Source organism: Cnephaeus nilssonii (genome assembly GCF_951640355.1).
Source record: "Cnephaeus nilssonii genome assembly, chromosome: 10".
Taxonomy (NCBI): domain Eukaryota; kingdom Metazoa; phylum Chordata; class Mammalia; order Chiroptera; family Vespertilionidae; genus Cnephaeus; species Cnephaeus nilssonii.
In genome coordinates this window covers 32,079,193-32,100,156 of record NC_137081.1, presented here as the reverse complement: position 1 = coordinate 32,100,156, position 20,964 = coordinate 32,079,193, and the positions used below count along the sequence as shown (strand labels likewise).

At 43.1% G+C, this 20,964-nt stretch overlaps 1 protein-coding gene across 2 annotated transcripts in view; it reads right to left on the bottom strand.

Moving 5' to 3' along the window:
- Positions 1-20,964, bottom strand: part of DGKD (diacylglycerol kinase delta) — a 107,262-nt gene that overhangs the window by 59,302 nt on the left and 26,996 nt on the right. For both annotated transcript variants that reach the window (XM_079782036.1, XM_079782035.1), the window contains exon 3: positions 19,650-19,730. In XM_079782036.1, the coding sequence (XP_079638162.1) occupies positions 19,650-19,730 (81 nt within the window). The remainder of the gene's footprint in view (positions 1-19,649; positions 19,731-20,964) is intronic.

Below are 20,964 nucleotides of genomic sequence, written 5' to 3'. Positions count from 1 at the left end.
TAGGTAAACATCTGAAATTGCTGCCTGGCACAACTACTTCAAAACTACAACTAAAAGACAAAATGGACATCATCCAAAACCACAGGAAGGCTGGTTGAGTGGAAATTCTACAACTAGAAGGAAAGAGAAAAGCACATTGAGACTCAGAGGAGGTGCAGAAGTAAAGTGCAGAGGTACAGAGGCGCGCACGCGCGGAAAGGGCTGGCAACTGAGTACGCGGTTGTCTTTCTCAATTGGGAGGGAGACACAAGCTCCTGACTGCTCTGAACTCCAGTTCTGGGCGAGACTCTGGGGACCCAGACTCATATGGGGAGAAACTGGACTGTCTGGCAGTGGGCAAAACTCGAGGGCGGCTTTCTCTCAGAGGTGCTTGCAGCGATTACCGCAGGACACTGAGACCCAGAGGCCTCTTAGGGCAGGGCTGAGGATCAGCCATAGCTGTTTGCTCCGCCCTGTTGATTCCCTGAGACCCTTCCCCACCCAAGCTGGGCACAGAGGCTTTTGCATATGAATGGCCTGACCCTTTGCAATCTAAAATTACCTAACAAACTGCAGCTGGGTCAGAGAGACCCAGAACATCCAAAAGAAGGCCCAAGGCCCCACAGCAGCTTGCATTGCTTCACAGCTGGGCCTCATCTGGGCATCTCCAAACCCCAAACAAAGAAGAGGAATCTGCAGATCTCTCCATAGCTCCTGCTGGGTGGCCTCAGGCAGAGGCTAAATTAGCACCTCCTTAGAGATCCAAGAGCCAGTGTACCCAGTGGTCAGAGTGGGACCATCCAGATTACAACTCCTCAGATCCATAAGGGACACACTCAGGGGGCAGACTCAGTGAGCACCAAAGCCCCACTGAAGCAAGTCTTGCCCCATAAGGGTGTCTCCAGCACAGAAGTTCTCCCATCGTAGACACAGCTGATTCTCATAGCCAATTGGCTTGGAAGTCAATTCCTCCCAGGTATACCAACAACAATCAAGGCTTAACTACAACAAGACTGTGCACACAGCCCACAAAGGGGTGCACCAAGAGTGTCCACCTCAGGTAACTGGGGAGGCTGAGTCACTGGGCCCTATAGGACACCTAGCACACAAAGCCACTCTATCAACACAGGGAAGCAGCCAAAATGCGGAGACAAAGAAACAGGTCACAAATGACAGATATGGAGGAAAGCAAACTACTGGATATAGAGTTCAAAACCACGGTTATTAGGTTTTTCAAGAATCTTCTAGAAACCGCCGATAAATTTAGTGAGACCCTCGAGGATATGAAAAAGGACCAACTAAAAATTAAGCATACACTAATTGAAATAAGGAATAATATACGGAGATCCAACAGCAGACTAGAGGATCGCAAGAATCAAGTCAAAGATTTGAAATACAAAGAAGCAAAAAACACCCAACCAGAAAAGCAAAAAGAAAAAAAGAATCCAAAAATATGAAGATAGTGTAAGGAGCCTCTGGACAACTTCAAGCGTACAAACATCAGAATTATGGGGGTGCCAGAAGAAGAGAGAGAGCAAGATATTGAAAACCTATTTGAAGAAATAATGACAGAAAACTTCCCCCACCTGGTGAAAGAAATAGACTTACAAGTCCAGGAAGCGCAGAGAACCCCAAACAAAAGGAATCCAAAGAGGACCACACCAAGACACATCATAATTAAAATGCCAAGAGCAAAAGACAAAGAGAGAATATTAAAAGCAGCAAGAAAAAAACAGTTAGTTACCTATAAGGAGTACCCATACGACTATCAGCTGATTACTCAACAGAAACTATGCAGGCCAGAAGGGAGTGGCAAGAAATATTCAAAGTGATGAATAGCAAGAATCTACAACCAAGATTACTCTACCCAGCAAAGCTATCATTCAGAATTGAAGGTCAGATAAAGAGCTTCACAGATAAGAAAAAGCTAAAGGAGTTCATTACCGCCAAACCAGTATTATATGAAATGCTGAAAGGTATTCTTTAAAAAGAGGAAAAGAAAAAGGTAAAGATAATAATTATGAACAACAAATACATATCTATCAACAAGTGAATCTAAAAAGTGAATAAAAAATCTGATGAACAGAATAAACTGGTGAATATAATAGAATCAGGGGCATAGAAAGGGAGTGGACTGACAAATCTCGGGGGGGAAAGGGGTATGGGGGGTGCGGGAAGAGACTGGACAAAAATCGTATGCCTATGGATGAGTACAGTGGGGTGGGGGGGTAAGGGCAGAGGGTGGGGTGGGGTGGGAATCGGGTGGAGGGGAGCTATGGGGGGAAAAAAGAGGAACAACTGTAATAATCTGAACAATAAAGTTTAAAAAAAAAAAAAGATGAAGCATCTTACCCTAAGTCACACAGCTAACAAAGACTACCTTTATAATATCTCATGAAACTTCTGGGTACCATAAAATATTTCAACAATATCACTTGGGGAAAAGGAAGTTATAACACAGGCATGAAAGAGCAGTCCTTTCTTTGTATGGCATGGTTATTCTGACATGGTCATTGCAGGGAAATCACCAGGATGATGCTAGGAGTGAAGCCTGCTAGATCTCCATCCCAATAGCATATGTAGTCATGCAAGATTTCAACCTGGTATTTTGCAGAAGCCAGCCTTCTAAACATGTATATCCTACATGAGAATATAACTCTCATTCAATTTACACCGAAACTTATATGTTATACTTGTGTGTGTGCATATATAAAAAAACATATTTTTGTGCCACGACCCCTTTTGGCAGTCTGATAAAGCCTATACAACCCTTCTCAGAATGTCTCTAAATGTAGAAAATGAAATACTTAGGACTACAATGAAAACCAATTTTAATAAAATATAGTTATATCCAGAGACCCTTTAGAATGTGGGGAAACCCATGAACTTAAGCTACAAAGCCCTGCCAGGCTACACAGTCTTCTCTCCTCCCTAGCCCCCATCTCCCAAAAGGGGACCTGGGGGTGACTGACACTCTGCAGCATCTTGAACCAGGAGAATCAAATTCTGGGAGGACCCAGATGCCTTGGAGGACTGTCATACTGAACAAGAACTACCTTCTTTTTGCATGGAAGAATGAACTTCGCGTGTTTACACCATTCTTATCTTGGCATTTTTTCCTACAAGCAAATGCAGTGGGTTGAATGATGGCCTCCCAAAAGATATGTCCATGCTGTAATTCCCAGAACCTGTGCCTATGAGCACATGTAATAAAGGATCTTGGGATAAAATCATCCTGGATTATCTGGTGAGCCCTAAATCAATGACTAGTGTCAATGATAAGAGAATACACCGGGGAAAGAGGAGACAGCCATGTGAAGATGGAGGAGAGACTAGAGTGATGTGGCCACAAGTCGAGGAACACCTGAAGCCACCAGATGCTGGAGGAGGTGAGAAACAGGATCTCCCCTAAGACGTCAGGAGGGAGTGCAGACTTGCTGACACCTGGATTTCAGACTTCTAGCCTCCAGAGGTGTGAGGGAATACATTATGTTGCATAAGCCATATGGCAACTTGTAATGGCAGCCCTAGGAAATTAACAGGGCAGCAGAACCTATTTCTAATGAACACATTTTTATGATTTTCTAAACATTAACTAAGAATTAAACATAAATTCCTTTTTGTGTATGCAGTGTTAAATATAATGTTATGCAGAAGCAACCTTCTGACATGTATATCTTAGATTTAATTCTCATTCAGTTTATACTGAAAACCCTCTTTATTTTCACTCCTCTTTATTTGGCCAATCCATTTTCCTGAAATTTAAAAATAAACCTGGGGCATGTATCTCCTTCCATTTTGTTCTTCTATGACGCCAAGTATTCAGTCCTCACTTTCTGCCCTCTGCCCAGGCTCCTTCCGCCCCCTCCAACCGTCCCCTCACCCCTCACCCCTCACCCCAGCACATTCCAACCACTCCACCACGGTTCTCCAGGCCATGCTGTCTGGACAGCAGCTGTTCCGTCCAGCTTTCTGCTCACATTTCTTCCTCCACCAGATTGGTCACTTACTTCCAGGGTCCCTTGATCTGTCCACTTTCTCATCATCAAACCCAGCCCAGTCTCCTCTATTCCTTTATCACAGGTGACATACTCACCAGAGATTCTGGGGGGTTAGAATACACTAAAGATCCAATCATGATCCATCTAAAACAAGGTAAGCAGAAGCAGGAATACAGAAGTACTCATGCCCAAAAGTGAAGCTATAAGCCACAACCAAACCCAAATAAAACAGAGAAGAAGTTTTATCTTCTCAACTTCAAGGGCAGGTGACAGAGGTGAAAAGATGGAGCACAGGCCGCCCTCTCAGGGAAAACTGCCCCCTCCCTGGGAAGGGGAACTCAGCACCAGAGCTGGGGAGACCACATGCATTTTTCCAAATGTCCTTCCTGGGACCTAAGATGCTCACTCCAGGAAGAGTTTCAACAGGAAAAAGGAAAACCATACTTAGTCCCTAAATACTTGAGGAGTAAGTAAAGTTTGATCATTTATGACACATCTATCTACACAATGAATTATCTGCAACTATAAAAACGATCATTACAGACTCCTGAGGTAGAAACATTTATGATGAAATAATAAAACGAAAATATAAATTATACTGGTACATACATGACGTGTGCATTACATATGTATCACTTAGTGTTTGCCTACAAAATAACAAGTCTGAAGGGAACTTGAAAAAAAGAAGCAACTGCTGAGCTACTGTGGGATCTTTTTTTTTCCCTATTTAAATCTCCTCTAACATCATTACTTATTATTTGAACACTTCAGGAAATAAATAAGTGGCCCCTGTGGCCTTGGGTACCTGGGACACACTGCTAGTCTGTCGGATCTCTGAATTCGAGGCACCTGCTGGCTCTTCCCATGCTGCTCTGCAAGAGACAGTCTCCTCTCAAGTCCAGCTCACATGTCCCCTTCTGGGAAGCTTCCACTCCCCCTCTCCTCCCCCCTCTATTTTGAAATTTCTATTATACTTGTCACAGGGACTATAATTATTTCTTTTCATGTCCAACAGGCTGTGAAGTCCCTGCGCACAGGGAAAGTATTTATCCACCTCTGTCCGCCCTCAGGCACCCAGGGTTTGCCACAACACAGTATTGTTAAAAGAAGAAACAATAAGTCTTTCTACACCATGCATTTTTTTCCAGTTGGTTTCTGTTTGATTTCAGCAATTAGGTTGCCAGGGTAAAGCCATACTTGTTGTTGCATTATTCCTATATTCTCCAGGGGTAAAGAAGTTTTCAAACTGTCAAACTTGCTGGAAACACACACACACAGTAGGGAGCCGGCTCCTCCCACAGCTGCTACCAGAATCCAGAAACACACACTCGGGGAAGCTCCCGGGTCCCGCTCACTCCAGCACTCAAGGTGTGGGTAAGTGGGTAAGGCTAATCTATGGGGCTGGCCCACATGATCTGCCACAATAATGAACATTTGTCCCACAGGGCTTTGCAAAGAAGAAACGACTCAACATCCTCTCTGAACAGAAATGAGCAAGGAAGTGACTTTGAGCTCCCACTGACTGGCACAGCTGGGTGTATCTTGCACAGGGGACAGCAAGTGTGAAAGGCAAGATGTAAGTAGGTGTGTGTGACCAAGTGCACAGATCACTAGGAGCCTGTGCTCATGCAGTGTCACATAAGTGTCCCAAACATGGCTACACTTCAAAAGCTTGGGAAGTGGTCCTGGCCAGTTAGTTGAGCACCATCCCATGTACCAAAGGGTGTCAGGCACATGCCTGAGTTGTGGGTTCAATCCCCAGTCAGGGTGCATACAGGAGGCAGTCAAATGATGTTTCTCTCTCACATCAATGTTTCCCTCCCCTCCCCTCCCCTCCCCTCTCCTCTCCTCTCCTCTCCTCTCTCTCTCTCTCTCTCTCTCTCTCCCCCTCTCCCTTCCTCTCTCTCCAAAATCAATAAAAATATATTTTTAAAAAATCATGGAAAACTTAAAACAAATCATCCATGTGTAAAACAGCACCAGAATCTCTGGTGATGGTGCCAGGAACCATTTTTAAGTACCATAGAGTGCTTAGGCACAGCCAAGTTTGGGAACCACTGCCCCAAAGGAGCAGAGGCCATGGTGTGAACAGGGAGATCTTACCAAAGAGAAAATTTTTGCCCTACCTTTGAAGAATAGACAGATCTACAGAGAGAACTAGGGAGAGGGCTCCAGATGGAGGGGCCCCATGAAGACCAGGTGACTTGTACACAGGGCAGTCATTCCCAACAAAGAGCAGGCTTGGCTAGAGCAGATCTGTGTTGGGCAGAAGGATAGGAGGATGGGAGCACAGATCCCTGGACTGCATTAGGTAAGAAATGAGGAGGAACCGGATGAGTTAGTGCTTTTAAAAATGAGCAGAATTATTGTTTTTAATGGTTTTACATTTCAGATATATTCCAATAAAACTTGTCTTTTCTCTTCAAGGTCCAACTCAACTGCAGCTGCTGCCATGACCCAAAGGGTAAAAGTGAAACAGACAGTTGCACTAGGCCCAGTGAAATCTGGAGTAATCCACAGTGACTTGTTTAATTAGAAGTTATTATTCAACAAACAGAAAAAGTATGTCATATTTCATTTAAGTAATATAAGTAAACCAAACTAAAGTAATATTTTCTAATTAAGTACCAAATGACATGATAAATTATTTGGTAATTGCTTTCAATTCACTCATTGGATAGAAAGTGCCTATAATCATGCTGCTCAGTCAACTCTGACTGTGGTGGACCCAGAGCCCCACTGTGGGAGGGTGTCCAATCCCCAACCAACGTGTGCCTCAGCCAAACCCAGGGCCAATGTGTCACCCAACGCCAGCACCACAACCGGAGGGGTCTGAGGCGGAAGGCTCAGGCAACGAGTGGGTGGTGGTATGACAGCAAGCGGCCAGGGCCACACTGAATGAAGTGAAGAGCTCCGGGAGTGAAACGTCCATCAAGAGCCACCATCCTCACCCAGCCAGTGTGGCTCAGAGGTTGAGCATTGACCCAGGAACCAAGAGGTCACTGGTTCAATTCCCAGTCAGGGCACATAACAAGTTGTAGGCTCAATCCCCAGTAGAGGGTGTGCAGGAGGCAGCTGATAGATGTTTCTATCGCTTTATCCCTCTCCCTTCCTCTCTCTCTAAAAATCAATAAAGGACCAAAAAAAGCGCCACTGTCCTCTGCCAAGCAATGTGGGCCATCCTCTGCCCACATTGTGGGCATGAATGTCTCACAATCCCCATATGCTCCAGGCTCCTTGCCCTTCAAGGGACACAGGCCAGGTTGCAGCCTACACCTGCCTGCCCTCAGCCTTTGACCTGCTTCCTGCAATCCATCAGGAGCACCTGTCTGCCTCATATGACAAGCTCCTTGTCCTACTAAGTTTAGAAAACCTTCACTAAATTGAATTCCACTAATTCTGCCTCCTCAAAAAGAACAGAGCCTTGGGCACCAGCCACCACGAAGTCAGACTCTGAGGTGAAGAGGTCTAGTTTCTGAAACTGGAAGGGGCTAGCAATAGGTTCCTGGTAAAGGGAGAGTACAGAGCCGCCTGAGTCGTGCCCTGTGCAATGTGACCAGATGCTTTCTAGGAAGCCATCTATCATGGATTGCTCAATTCCCCAGTGTTCTTCAATACAGTTATTGAATTCCCAAGTCATGCAAAACAAAGAATGGCACTGGTAACAAGGACAACAGTTTAACTGCTTGCACTGCCCTGCTCTGCACCCAGCCCCTTGTGTCCCACCTCATGGCTCCAGCTAGACTTCCACATCCCTTGCCTGGTCACAGCAAAGGACCCTGTCTGACCTCCTCGCACGCATTCTGGCAAACTCTTCTCTGCAGATCTAGTCTCCAGCAGCAGCCAGAATCAGAACAAATACCACTCCTAGCTTTAAAATTTTTAATGGCTTCCCAATACATTTAGAACAAAAAAGTCTTAATCCCCCCCAAAGCCAAGAAAGTACTTCACCCCTGACTTCTGCCTACCTCACACACCTGCTCCCTCTGACAGGAACCACTTGCACCTAAGACACTTGGCATCACTGGCCACAATCCTTTCAGCCCGGAAGGCCTTCCCTGACCCCGCCCCCCACTGCAGCCAAGCTCTTCTTCATGGCCTGCTGTTCCTGCATCGGCACTACCTGCTGCCCCTGTGGCACTGTATGCAGTATCAAGGAAAGCCTGGGCTATTGAAAGCATTCTGATGAATGACATCAGTGACAAGAACAGGGCCCAAATCATCCTGAAACTAGTGCTGACGAAGTCACTCTTCAACAAGTACTTATGAGCACCTACTTTGTGCTGGCACTTGGGGGAAGCTGTGAACAAAACAGACAAAAATCCTTGCTCTCATGCAGCATCTATGACAGCATTATTATAACAAAACAAAATAAGCCAAATGGACTCTGTTGACTCTCAGGGAGAGATGCCAGGGGTGGGGGGCAGTGTGAGAACAGAGGTATGGTGTACCCCACCACTTTTGTTTTTGCTGCATTTTGAATCTTTAAGTAACAGTAAAGTAGGTGATGACATTTCATCAAGTCTTTATTAAAATAGGACTTAGGTTAAAAGTGATGAAAGCACTGCCCTTGATTGTTGCTCAGTGGTTAGAGCACCAGCCCAAGCACTGAAGGGTCTCAGGCTCAATTCCCAGTCAAGGGCACATGGGTGTGGGAGACAACCAATAGATGTGTCCCTCTTGTATCGATATTTCTCTCTTTCTCTTTCTCTTTCTCTCTCTCTCTCTCTCTCTCTCTCTCTCTCTCTCTCTCTCTCTCCCTCCCTCCCTCTCCCCCCTCCCCCCGCATCCCTCCCTCCCTTCTACTCTCTAAAAATAAAATAAAATAAAAAATCAATGGAAAAAATATCCTCGGGTGAGGATTAAGAAAATAAAGGTGTGAAAAAAAATAAAATGTGAGACATAAAGAAAACAATAATATGTTAAATTTATAACCAAGTACAAGAGTATCTAAAGTATAGATTAAATATAATCCAGTGGAAGACATAATCAAATTAAATATACAATAATTTTAAAGTCACAAAACTATATGCTGCTTACAAGAATCACACATAAAATAAAAACAAAGATGTTGAAAGTAAAAGGATGGAAAATTATATACCATTACTTATAATGCAATTACTAGCCAAAATAAAGCTATTGTAGCTATAATAACATCAAAGTAAACTTTAAGGCAAAAAACATTAAGATTAATAACAACGGTTATTTCATAATAAAAGGGTCAATCTAGTAAGAAATAAAATAATTCTAAATCTGTATGGACTCAATAATAACCCTCCCAATATATAAAGCAAAAATTAACAGAAAGAAAACAAAAAACAGATAAGTCTACAATTACAATAGGATATTTTAATATATCTCACTCGATAACTAATAGGACAAGCAGAAAATAAATCAGTAGGTTATAAAAGATTTGAGAAAAATGTCTAAACTTGTGTCCTAATCAGCGAAATAAAGAACTATCTGCCAGGCCATTGTGGCTTAATGGTTGAGCACTGACCCATGCACCAGGAGGTCACTGGTTCAATTCCTGGTCAGGGCACATACCCAGGTTGTGGGCTGGATCCCCCCCAATAGGGGACGTGCAAGAGGCAGGCAATCAATGTAGATGTTTCTCATCTTTATTTCTATCTCTCTCTCCCTCTCTCTTCTTCTCTCTCTCTCTCAAAACATTTTATTTTTTAAATGCTTTTTTTTTTTAAAGATAAAGAACTACTAATCCAAGTTCTGCTAAAATGCACATGGAACATTTATAAAAACCAACAGGTATTAAAGTCTCAATAATTTCCAAAGATTAGAATCACAGACTCTGTTCTCTAATCACAGTAGAATTAAGCTACAAATCAGTAACAATACAACTAGAAAAATTCCCCACATGCCATTAAATCAGGAAATACATCAGAAACAGACACAAAAGAATATACATTATGAGTCAATTTACATCAAATACCTAAAACAATCAAAACTCATCTACAGTATCAGAAGTCAGGACAGCTGTTACTTTGAACCCTACAAATACACTACTATCTAAAAGCACATGAAAAAAATCATTTCATAAAGAGAGAAATACAGATGGCCAATGGACCGCAAGAAATGTTTGAACTCAACTCACTTTAATCATTGAAGAAGCAAATTACCATTTTTAAACTATCAAAGTGGCAAAGATATTCTACAATGTGAACACATGGTATTTGTAAAAGGATAGGAAAAAAAGCACTTATTGGTATTTGAAGTCTTATTGATATTTCTAAGGGAATTTGGCAATAATATAACAAGTCTTTTAGTCTTCACAGAAAAGCATTAACATGTTTAATCATCAAAAGCATAGAATTTCATGTTATTGCAGAGGCTAGGACATGAAGCTGGTAAATCCCTTTTCTTTCTCATCATGTTGCTGTGTTTTTGGCCTTGTAAGGGGCTGGCCCCACTGTCTGCTCTACTCCCCACCTTCTGAAAGCACCCAGTGCCACTGCTCTGCCTATCAGAAATCTAAAGGTAATCTCTATGTTTTTAGCTTCATCCTGACTCACTGTCCTTAAAGAACAAGAAGAGAGGCAGACCCTTGTCCAATTACATGAAGCTCATTCATGCCATTTCTTCCATCAAGACTGTCTCAAAACCTCTCCTCTCCCACAAGTACCTCCGCCCATTTCCCTTAGACATTTCTGTCTCAAAGTCCTTACTTCTTCATGGTACACTTCCCTGGCCATCTTGAGGAGGAATAAAAATAGACTCTTTTCTAATGTGGAGCGAATTTACTCATGCTTCCACAGCTATAAAAGGTTCCTATCTGTTGGTTGATTCATGGTAACAGTAGTTCTCACTGACTGGTAGTTTGTACCAGGCATCAAATTTTAGTAGAAGTTGTAGAGCTTGGAAATCACAACTGGAATAGCTAGAAAACCAAATGAGATATTCCAGGAAGTTCAGTAGCTTCTGGGCGAATTCACTGATACATTCTGCACTCATTCCCTGAACACGTGTGCTGCCTTCCAGAAGGACACAGCCGATGGAAGAGACACCTGCACACAGACTCCTGCATTCGCTGCATGTTAAGTGACAGGTTCAGAGGTCTGACAGTAAATATTGCAGGGAGTGAGAAATGGGCCAGATCATTAAGAGTGAATTTTAAGCAAAGAAATTATTTGTATCACCTACAGCCCCAGTGCCCAGAACTTACTGACTCTATAGAAGCGTGACTAGGGGACTGGGCACCAAACACTCCCCATTGCACCATCACAGATTATTCAAGGGATAAGCTTCCTTATATTGGAATGTTTCTGGGGAACTCAGTATGAATCTTTCTTTCTCTTGTCCTTCCACCACATCCTCAGATGAAAAGGCAGTTTTAGAGCAGTAACAAAACAGGAAATAAATGTGGAAGAATAGGTGCCTCTTCCCTGAGGGCTGGGAATCACCCATGACTATCGGCCAGAAATGGAGTTCCAAAGGCTCCAACATAGAACAAGCTCTACATCTGAAAGTTGAGCATTTGGTCCTCTGCACAAATTTTCCCACAGAGATGAAATATAAGTCAGGCTTCATTTTCAGATCAGACTGACAGCTCCATAGTAACGAATGTTGTCCCAAAATGCATGCTATTTTCCATCATATTTTTTTGAGATAGAATTTCCATACAATTCGCCCTTTAAAAGTATTCAATTTAGTGGTTTCCAGCACATTCACAAAGTTGTGCAACCATTTCCCGTATCTAATTTTAGAAGTTTGTCACCCTCAAAAAAGAAAAAAATCCTGCACACTTTAGCAGGCACTCCTTCCTCTTCAGCCCCTCAAAGCCACTAATCTACTTCCTGTCTCTACAGATTTGCCTATTGTGGACATTTCATATAAATGGAATCATAAAATATGTGGCCATTTGTGTCTGGCTTCTTTCACTTAGTTATTTTATTTTCAAGATTCATTCAAGTTGTAACAAGCATCAGTAACTCATTTATTTTTCAAAAGCCTTTTGAAAGTTTATGTTTTCTACCTTAAATGTAATTCCATTTCCAATAACTTATACTATGGAAATAATCAGAAATGCACAAAAGGATCTGTGTGCAAATGTACATCACAATATTGAAATGTTTAATATAGAAACTGGATACATAAACTTATACATTTATATGATGGAATACTAAAAAATATCAATAAATAAGATTTTGAAGGACATTATAAGAGAAAAAGCTCATTGTTAAGTGAAGAAAGTTAAAAACTGCATTTTACAAAACGTATTTGGTGGGACATAAACCAAAATATATTACTGGGTATATTTGGGTAATAGCAAGATGGATGGTTGCAAATTTCCTATTTATAGTTATACTAGCGTTCCCGTTGCAGGAAGAATCCTGCAATAGGGTTTCCTGCTTCACTCTACCCCACCCCGCCTTCTCCGCCAGCCCGCCTGCTTTTCTCCCTTCTCCCCCGGCCCCGCCTGGGCTCCTTCCTTCTCCCCCAACCCCACCTCCGCTCCTCCCTTCTCCGCCAGCCCGCCTGCTCTCCTTCCTTCTCCCCCGCCCCGCCTCCGCTCCTCCCTTCTCCTCCCCTCCACTTGCTTGCTTCTCTGCAGCTTTGCTCCCTTCTGCAGCTCTTCGCTTCTTTCTATGCTGTCTTGATATGCAAATTAACCACCGTCTTGGTTGGGGTAATTTGCATACACATCCTGATTGGCTGGTGGGCGTGGCTTGGCTGGTGGGCGTGGTTTGGGCATAGCGAAGGTGCGGTCAATTTGCATATTTGTCTATTATTAGGTAGGATACTTTGAAGTTTTCTTCAGTAACTTCAATGATCAACAAAAAATAATTTGTCTTTAATAACATTTTTCTACTGAGAAAAAACAAGTTTGGGCATGTGAACAAAAAGGCACTCAGTTTAATTCAGTCCCTCATATTTTCATTTTATATATATATTACATTACTAGAGGCCCAGTGCATGAAATTCGTGCACGGGGGGTGTGTCCCTCAGCCCAGCCTGCACCCTCTCCAATCTGGGACCCCTCGAGGATGTCCGACTGCCCGTTTAGGCCCGATCCTAGGATCGGGCCTAAACGGGCAGTCGGACATCCCTCTCACAATCCAGGACTGCTGGCTCCCAACTGCTCACCTGCCTGCCTTCCGGATTGCCCCTAACCGCTTCTGCCTGCCAGCCTGATCAGCCCCTAACCACTCCCCTGCCAGCCTTATTGATGCCTAAGTGCTCCCCTGCCAGCCTGTTTGCCCCTAACTGCCCTCCCCTGCAGGCCTGGTCACCCCTAACTGCCCTCCCTTGCAGGCCTGGTCACCCCTAACTGCCCTCCCCTGCAGGCTTGATCGCCCCCAACTGCCCTCCCTTGCAGGCCTGGTCCCTCCCAAATGCCCTCCCATGCTGGCCTGATTGCCCACAACTGCCCTCCCCTGCAGGCCTGGTCACCCCTAACTGCCCTCCCCTGCAGGCCTGGGTCCCCCCCAACTGCCTTTCCCTGCAGGCCCGGTCACCCGCAACTTCCCTCCTCTGTCGGCCTGGTCACCCCTAACTGCCCTCCCCTGCAGGCTTGATCGCCCCCAACTGCCCTCCCTTGCAGGCCTGGTCCCTCCCAACTGCCCTCCCATGCTGGCCTGATTGCCCACAACTGCCCTCCCTTGCAGACCTGGTCCCTCCCAACTGCCCTCCCCTGCTGGCCATCTTGTAGCAGCCATCTTGTGTCCACATGGGGGCAATCATCTTTGACCACATGGGGGCAGCCATCTTGTGTGTTGGAGTGATGGTCAATTTGAATATTATTCTTTTATTAGATAGGATTAGATAGGATAGAGGCCTGGTACATGGGTGGGGGCCGGCTAGTTTGCCCTGAAGGGTGTCCCAGATCAGGGTGGGAGTTCCCTTGGGGCATGTGGCAGCCTGGGTGAGGGGCCTGTGGTGGTTTGCAGGCCTGCCATGCCCCCCGGCGACCCAAGCAGAGGCCCTGGTATCTGGGATTTATTTATCTTCTATAATTGAAACTTTGTAGCCTTGAGTGGAGCTAAACCTCCTGCTCACTCCATGGCCGCAGCATTTTTGTTGGGATTTATTTATCTTCTATAATTGAAACTTTGTAACCTTGAGTGGAGGCCTGGGCCGGCCAGGGCAGGCGGAAAGCTTGGCTTCCTCCATTGCTGGGGAAACCCAAGCCTCCTGCTCTCTCCATGGCCGCAGCCATCTTAGTTGGGTTAATTTGCATACTCGCTCCTGATTGGCTGGTGGGCGTGGCTTGTGAGTGTAGTGGAGGTACAGTCAATTTGCATGTTGCTCTTTTATTAGATGGGATGTATATGAAAATAAGCTGATCAATAAGTTGTTTTAAATAAGGTGAAGTTGTGAAAAACATAGAAAGGACAATAAATATTTGCAGAAATTAAATTAGGTAATGAGTAAACAGGATTGATCAATAATCCAATAACTGGTTCTCTTAAAAATTAAAAATTAAAGACAGGGTTTAAAAAATTAGACAAGCCGAAACCGGTTTGGCTCAGTGGATAGAGCATCAGCCTGCGGACTCAAGGGTCCCGGGTTCGAGTCCGGTTAAGGGCATGTACCTTGGTTGTGGGCACATCCCCAGTAAGGGGTGTGCAAGAGGCAGCTGATCGATGTTTCTCTCTCATCGATGTTTCTAACTCTCTATCCCTCTCTCTTCCTCTCTGTAAAAAATCAATAAAATATATATTAAAAAAATTAGACAAGAAAAACAAAGTTAAACAAAGCTAGTTCTCCTAGAGAAATAAAAAAGAAAACACATTAAAAAGGTGCTAAACAGGCTGGTCTGACACCCACTTGTGACATGTTTTTTAATCAGGAGGGATATCTAGGCTGCACAAAGCTCCTGTGAGGAGCAAAGGTCCCAGCCCCAGACCAGACCCCTCAGCCCAGGGTTCCAATGCTGGGAAGAGAAGTCCCCGTAATTTAGGGCTATAAAAACCAACAGGGATTGTGACTGAGTAACCTGGAGGCAGCTGGAGTCCCAGGCGGTTTCTCTTAAAGGGCCAGCACATGGACTTACTCGGACACTCCCTCTGAACTCCCGCACTGGGACAAAGGCTTGGGGGGGATCCGGGGACATATGGGGAAGAACTGAATTGTATGGCATTGGAGCAAGAACTCAGGGGCAGCTTTCTCCCAGACAGAGGTGCTTGCAGGGGTCATTTTTCCTATGCTGAAACCTTCACCATTGCAGAGCTGACTGGAAGCCATATGTGAGTTTTCATCAGCCTGGCTCACACTGTTCGCTCCAACCTGGTGATTTGTTGAGACCCCGCCCCATCCAATTTGCAGCCCCTACCCAAGCTTTTTGCAGCACCTTTTCCATATGAATATCCTGTCCTGGCTTAGGCTTCAGTCTTTCCTAAAATCTCTCAAACAAGCAGCAGCTGGAGTCAGCATGCCACATACCTATCACTAAGAGGCCCAAGACAGCTTGGCCTTGCTGTAAGAAGCAGTTATAGGGTTAAGCCTCGGACTGACCTGCTGGCAAAGTCACAAACAAGTCCCAAGCTTGGAAGGGCACAGCCCTCTAAGCATAATTAAGCTTGATCCTGTAACTGATCCCTAGATCTTTCCTGGGTAGCTAGTGGGCTGTGGGAGGGACAGCAAGTGCTGCCAAAACAAGTGAAACTTACAAGAACATTGTCAATTGCCTTGTTTGTCCCTGATTATAAATAAAGCCTCAGCTTTGTAGTCTGGATCTGTTCTGTGGCCTCAGCAAGGCACAGAAAGATCCACCCAGCTCCCAGCTTTATGAATCTATTTCTGTGTCTTGTTTTCTTTATTTCTAATATTTCTCAATCCCTGGCCGCCTCCATTTAGAACCAGTTCGTTCATCTCTCTTTCCGCGCGGGACGCGGAAAAGGGAGATCCCCGCCATGTCTGGCCCCCGCCACATTTAGGCCCCCGCACCTCGCCTGTGCACTTCCAAGCCCAATATAAGTAGCAGCCATCTACAGATCTTTCTGTAGCTCCTGGCAGGTGGCCCTAGGCAGTGACTGACTCTGCACCTCCCAGGAGGCCCCAGAGCCAGTGCACCAGGTGGACAGCTTCAGATCATACCAAATTACAACTTTACACATCCACAAGCAACACACTTAAGGGGCAGACTTTGTGAGCATTGTAAGCCCCACTGAAGCAAGTCCTGCTCCATATTGATGGCTCCTGCACAGCAGCTCTTCCACTGTAGTAGCAGCTGGTCCTCACAGCCAACTGGCCTGAAGGTCAATTCCTCCCAGGGATGCCAACAGCAACCAAGGCTCAACTACAAGACAGTGCACACAACACACATAGGGATGCACCTAGAGTGCCAGCTCAAGTGACTGGGGAGTCTGAGCCACTATAGGACACTGGGCCCTATAGGACACCTACTACACAAGGTCACTCTACCAATTCCAGGAGAGATAGCAGCTCTACCTAATACGTAGAAAAAACAAACACAGGGAAGCAACCAAAATGCAGAGACAAAGAAACATTCACAAATGAAAGAACATAAAAAATCTCCAGAAAAAGAACTAAATGAAATGGAAGAAAGTAAACTACTAAAGAGTTCAAAACAATGGCTATAAAACTGCTTAAGAAACTTAATAAGAGCTTGAAGGGTCTCAGTGAGAATTTCAAGGATCTTAGTGAGAATTACAAGAACCTTAGTGAGAAAATCAAAAAAATGAAAAAGGACCAGTCAGAAATTAAGCATACACTAACTGAAATAAAGAATAATTTACAGGGATTCAACAGTAGAGTAGAGGATTCTGAGAATCAAATCAACGATTTGGAATATGAGGAAGCAAAAAACACCCAATCAGAAGAGCAAAAAGAAAAAAGAATAAAAAAAACATGAAGATAGCTTGGCCAGTGTGGCTCAGTGGTTGAGCGTCGCCCTATGAATCAGGAGATCACGGTTAGATTCCAGTTAAGGCACATGCCTAGATTGCAGGCTCGATCCCCGATGTGGGGCATTCAGGAGGCAGCCAATCAATGATTCTCTCTCATCTTTGATGTTTCTATCTCTCTCTCCGTCTCTTCCTCTCTGAAATTAATATATATATGCATATATATATATATATATATATATATATATATATATATGTGTGTGTGTGTGTGTGTGTGTGTGTGTGTGTGTGTTTATTCTTTTTTATTTTTTTAAAATATATTTTATTGATTTTTTACAGAGAGGAAGAGAGAGGGATAGAGAGTTAGAAACATCGATGAGAGAGAAACATCCATCAGCTGCCTCTTGCACACCCCCTACTGGGGATGTGCCCGCAACCAAGGTACATGCCCTTGACCAGAATCGAACCTGGGACCCTTGAGTCCGCAGGCCGACGCTCTATCCACTGAGCCAAACCGGTTTCGGCATCTAGTAAGTTATTCTTTTTTAAATATGAACATATTATAAGGAGCCTCTGGGACAACTTCAACCACACCAACATTTGCATTATGGAGGTGCCAGAAGGAGAAGGGAACAAGATATTGAAAACCTATTTGAAGACAAAATGACAGAAAACTTTCCCTACCTGAACTTAGAAGTCCAGGAAGCACAGAGAGTCCCAAACAAGAGGAACCCAAAGAGGCCCCTACCAAGACACATCATAATTAAAATGCCAAGGGTTAAAGACAAAGAGATAATATTAAAAGCAGCAAGAGAAAAGCAATTAGTAAGAAGAAAACAAAAGAAAAAATTATGAACAGTAAAATGGCTATAAATACATATCTATCAACAAGTGAATCTAAAAATCAAAATAAATGAACAAGGAATCTAACGAACAAAATAAACTGATGAATAAAATAGAACCAGAGGCATGGAAACAAGGAACAGACTGATAAATCTCTGAGGGAAGGAGGGAGTGGATGAGGGGGGAAGAGATTACCCAAAGAACTTATATGCATATATGCATTATCTATGGACACAGACAACAGGGTGGTGAAGGCCTGGGGCAGGACAGAAACCAGTTGGAAGGGGGCAATGGGGGAGAGAAGGAGATGGGGGTATCTGTAATACTTTCAACAATAAAGATTTTTTTAAGTGTTCCAGAACACATAAAATCAAAAAAAGTTACTAAAAGAATTTTATGCAGTTATTTTAACTCTGAAATCAAAACACAACAAAGGCTACCTTCCCACACCAAAGAAAAGCACACACATGGACAGAAAGTTCTAAATCCAAAATCTGGTTGTAAGGTTCAACATTACCAAGAAATATTTATTGTTAGGAAATGTACAAATACTAAAACCAAATTGGTCACCTAAATTAATGCTCAAAACACTCCAATGAGAACACCTATTCTTATTACATTAAAAACTCTAAAGCCACACATCAAAGAATAACCCATTTACATGGTTTTAGATGTCTCTCCCAGCCACTAACTAAACCATAAAATTCATGGAGAAAAGGCTAAAAATATTCCAAGTAAAGTAAAGCATAAGATAAGAGAAACCATCAGGAAAGGCTAATTTGATAAGCCATGAAGCAAAACCAAGAACAGTTAGTTACATCATCACAAAGTAGAAATTTAAATGGAGAGAGGAAAATCCCATTTGTATCAGCAACATCAACAATCAATCAAATCAATAATTAAATAAGATAAAAACAAAACCTGGAAATATCTGAAACTAACACTAACCCAAAATATCGAATCCTAAACATGACGAAAATTACCCACCTTGATTTGACTGTTATCAAAGAATTGAAAAGAAAATAGGAAGCATACTTTATGTCTAAATGAGATAGCTTAATAATACTAAGAAAACTATTTTTAAATACTCCATTCCTAATATTGGAGTCATAACTTATAGGTTCTAAAGTCAACTCCTGAAGCCAAAATTGGAAAGTCATACAAGAAATGCTATATAGCCATTAAAAAATATGATGAACATTCAGATCAATTAACACAGAGAAATAATCACCATATATTGTAAAGAGAAAAAAATGTAAATACAAAAGGATCGCTATGATCTCATGGTGGATGTGGGTGAAGACACAGATATCCTATATAATAAAGAGCTAATATGCTAATTAGACCAGATGGTGGAACGACCTTCCAGAACAACCAGTGGGCAGGGGGTAGAAACGCGGGGCAGCCAGGGCTGCAAAGGCCTATTCTTGCACAAATTTCGTGCAACGGACCTCTAGTTTAGAAATAAAGATAAACACTCCAGAGTGCACAGTTGTTACCTTTGCCTGAGGGAGGAGGTCATATGATTTTATGCACTTAGAACTTTTGCAGAAAGCACAAAACTTTTATAAATGGGAAGGAGGGGGGCAGTTTAAAACTAAAAAAAGAAAAAGAAACCAAAATATCAACATTCTGTTTTGAGGTGGCCTAATTATGGCTATTTTTTCATTGCTTCAACATACTTGCCTGTATTTTCCAAATTTTTTACAATAATCATGAAAAACAAACTTCTATGTAAAACTGTTAGAGAAATGTAAACTATAACATGTTAAAAATTTTCATTTGGACCAAGCTCTTATTCTTTTGTGCTTACAAGTGCCAAATTCTCAGTTATTCACCAACCACAGTATTATTTTAAGCCTTAAATTCAATATTTACCAGGAATCATTCCCATCAGAGTGAAAAGGATAAAAAAGTCTGAACTGCTCACACATTTGTTCAAATTAAAAAGGAAAACCAGATGTGGTGAAGAATCAGGAAAGATGTATGTCCAGAGTCTTACCGTAAAACTGTTGTTGACATTTTTGGTGCTGGATTCAGCCACGCTGGCATCTGTCAGGTCTACTTCATCAAATATGATCGACTGGAGAGACACAGGGACCACAGTCAGCTCGAAGCTAAGGCACCTCTGAGGTGGGCACATTCCTAAGCCCTGGCCCAATGCTGCCCACCACTCTCCTCAATCCCAGTCAAGCATCCATAGATGCCAAGGACCCTGAAATTGGAGGCTTGTTGCCTAACTAAGTAAGCACTGACAACATCCCCCCATCTAACCACAGGCATGGCTCCATGATTTTTTTTTTTAACAGGGAGTTCATTAGTGATTGCATTAGTGGGAAAAATAATGATAATAATGTAATTCTGTATTTATTTTCTGTAATATCAGCATTTCATTTTAAATGGGAAATATGTCCTCAGACAGGATCTACGTGAGACAGCAGGGGTCTGGACTGTGGATCCTCTGTCCTTCTGTCTCTAGCTTCTCCAGCAAGCACATTTGGAAGAAAGGTCCCACTAAAATAAATTATTCTAGTGGAAGAGAGATTGGCCCAAAGAGAAGACACTGGGCTGTGAAAGAAAATGAGGAAGCAAAGTGGAAAGTTATCTAGTCCTGGAAAGAGACAAGCTCCAGAAGAAGGGATGGAATCTATGCCTGGGAACAGGCCCCATTTTCCTCTCCCCTACCCCAAACCTACCATCACAGTCCCCACCTGTTAACCTTACTGGCCTCTCTACGAGGACTCCATAGGAAACCCCTGGAGGAAATAATAACTCAGAAAAGAGGCTTGGCCTTTTAAATAACCTCTCCCCAACCCCTAACGCCCATAGAACTAAAATAACTATAAGGGTTTTTTTTAAATGAGGGACATGGTCAGAACACTTTATAAACAAAGTGCTCTGTTCAGTTTCAAATTTTAATGTACTAACTCTCTAAGGATACATGTCAAAATGCAAATGATTCAGATTTTTCTTAACACCAAAATATCAGTATTGACAGCAACATGATACAAAAATACTAGTGTTCAGAATACCAAAAACTAGTTTTATAAACACACAAATATCTGAAAAGTGTAAGACCACATTTGTTTAAACATGGCAGTAACTTAGTGACTCTCAGTGTCTCCTCCTCTTTCTCAACATCTGCCTGGTGATTCCAGCTTTCAGTCTTACGTGCAAGATGGCACCCAGCAGGAAGTATCCTGGCTAGAGAGCCCAGGGATAAGGAACTGCTGTTCACACACCAAGAAGCCCGGTACATTTCAAAAATACTTTGTGTTAGTTTCATAGATGTATACTTATCTCCAAACTCCTCAAAA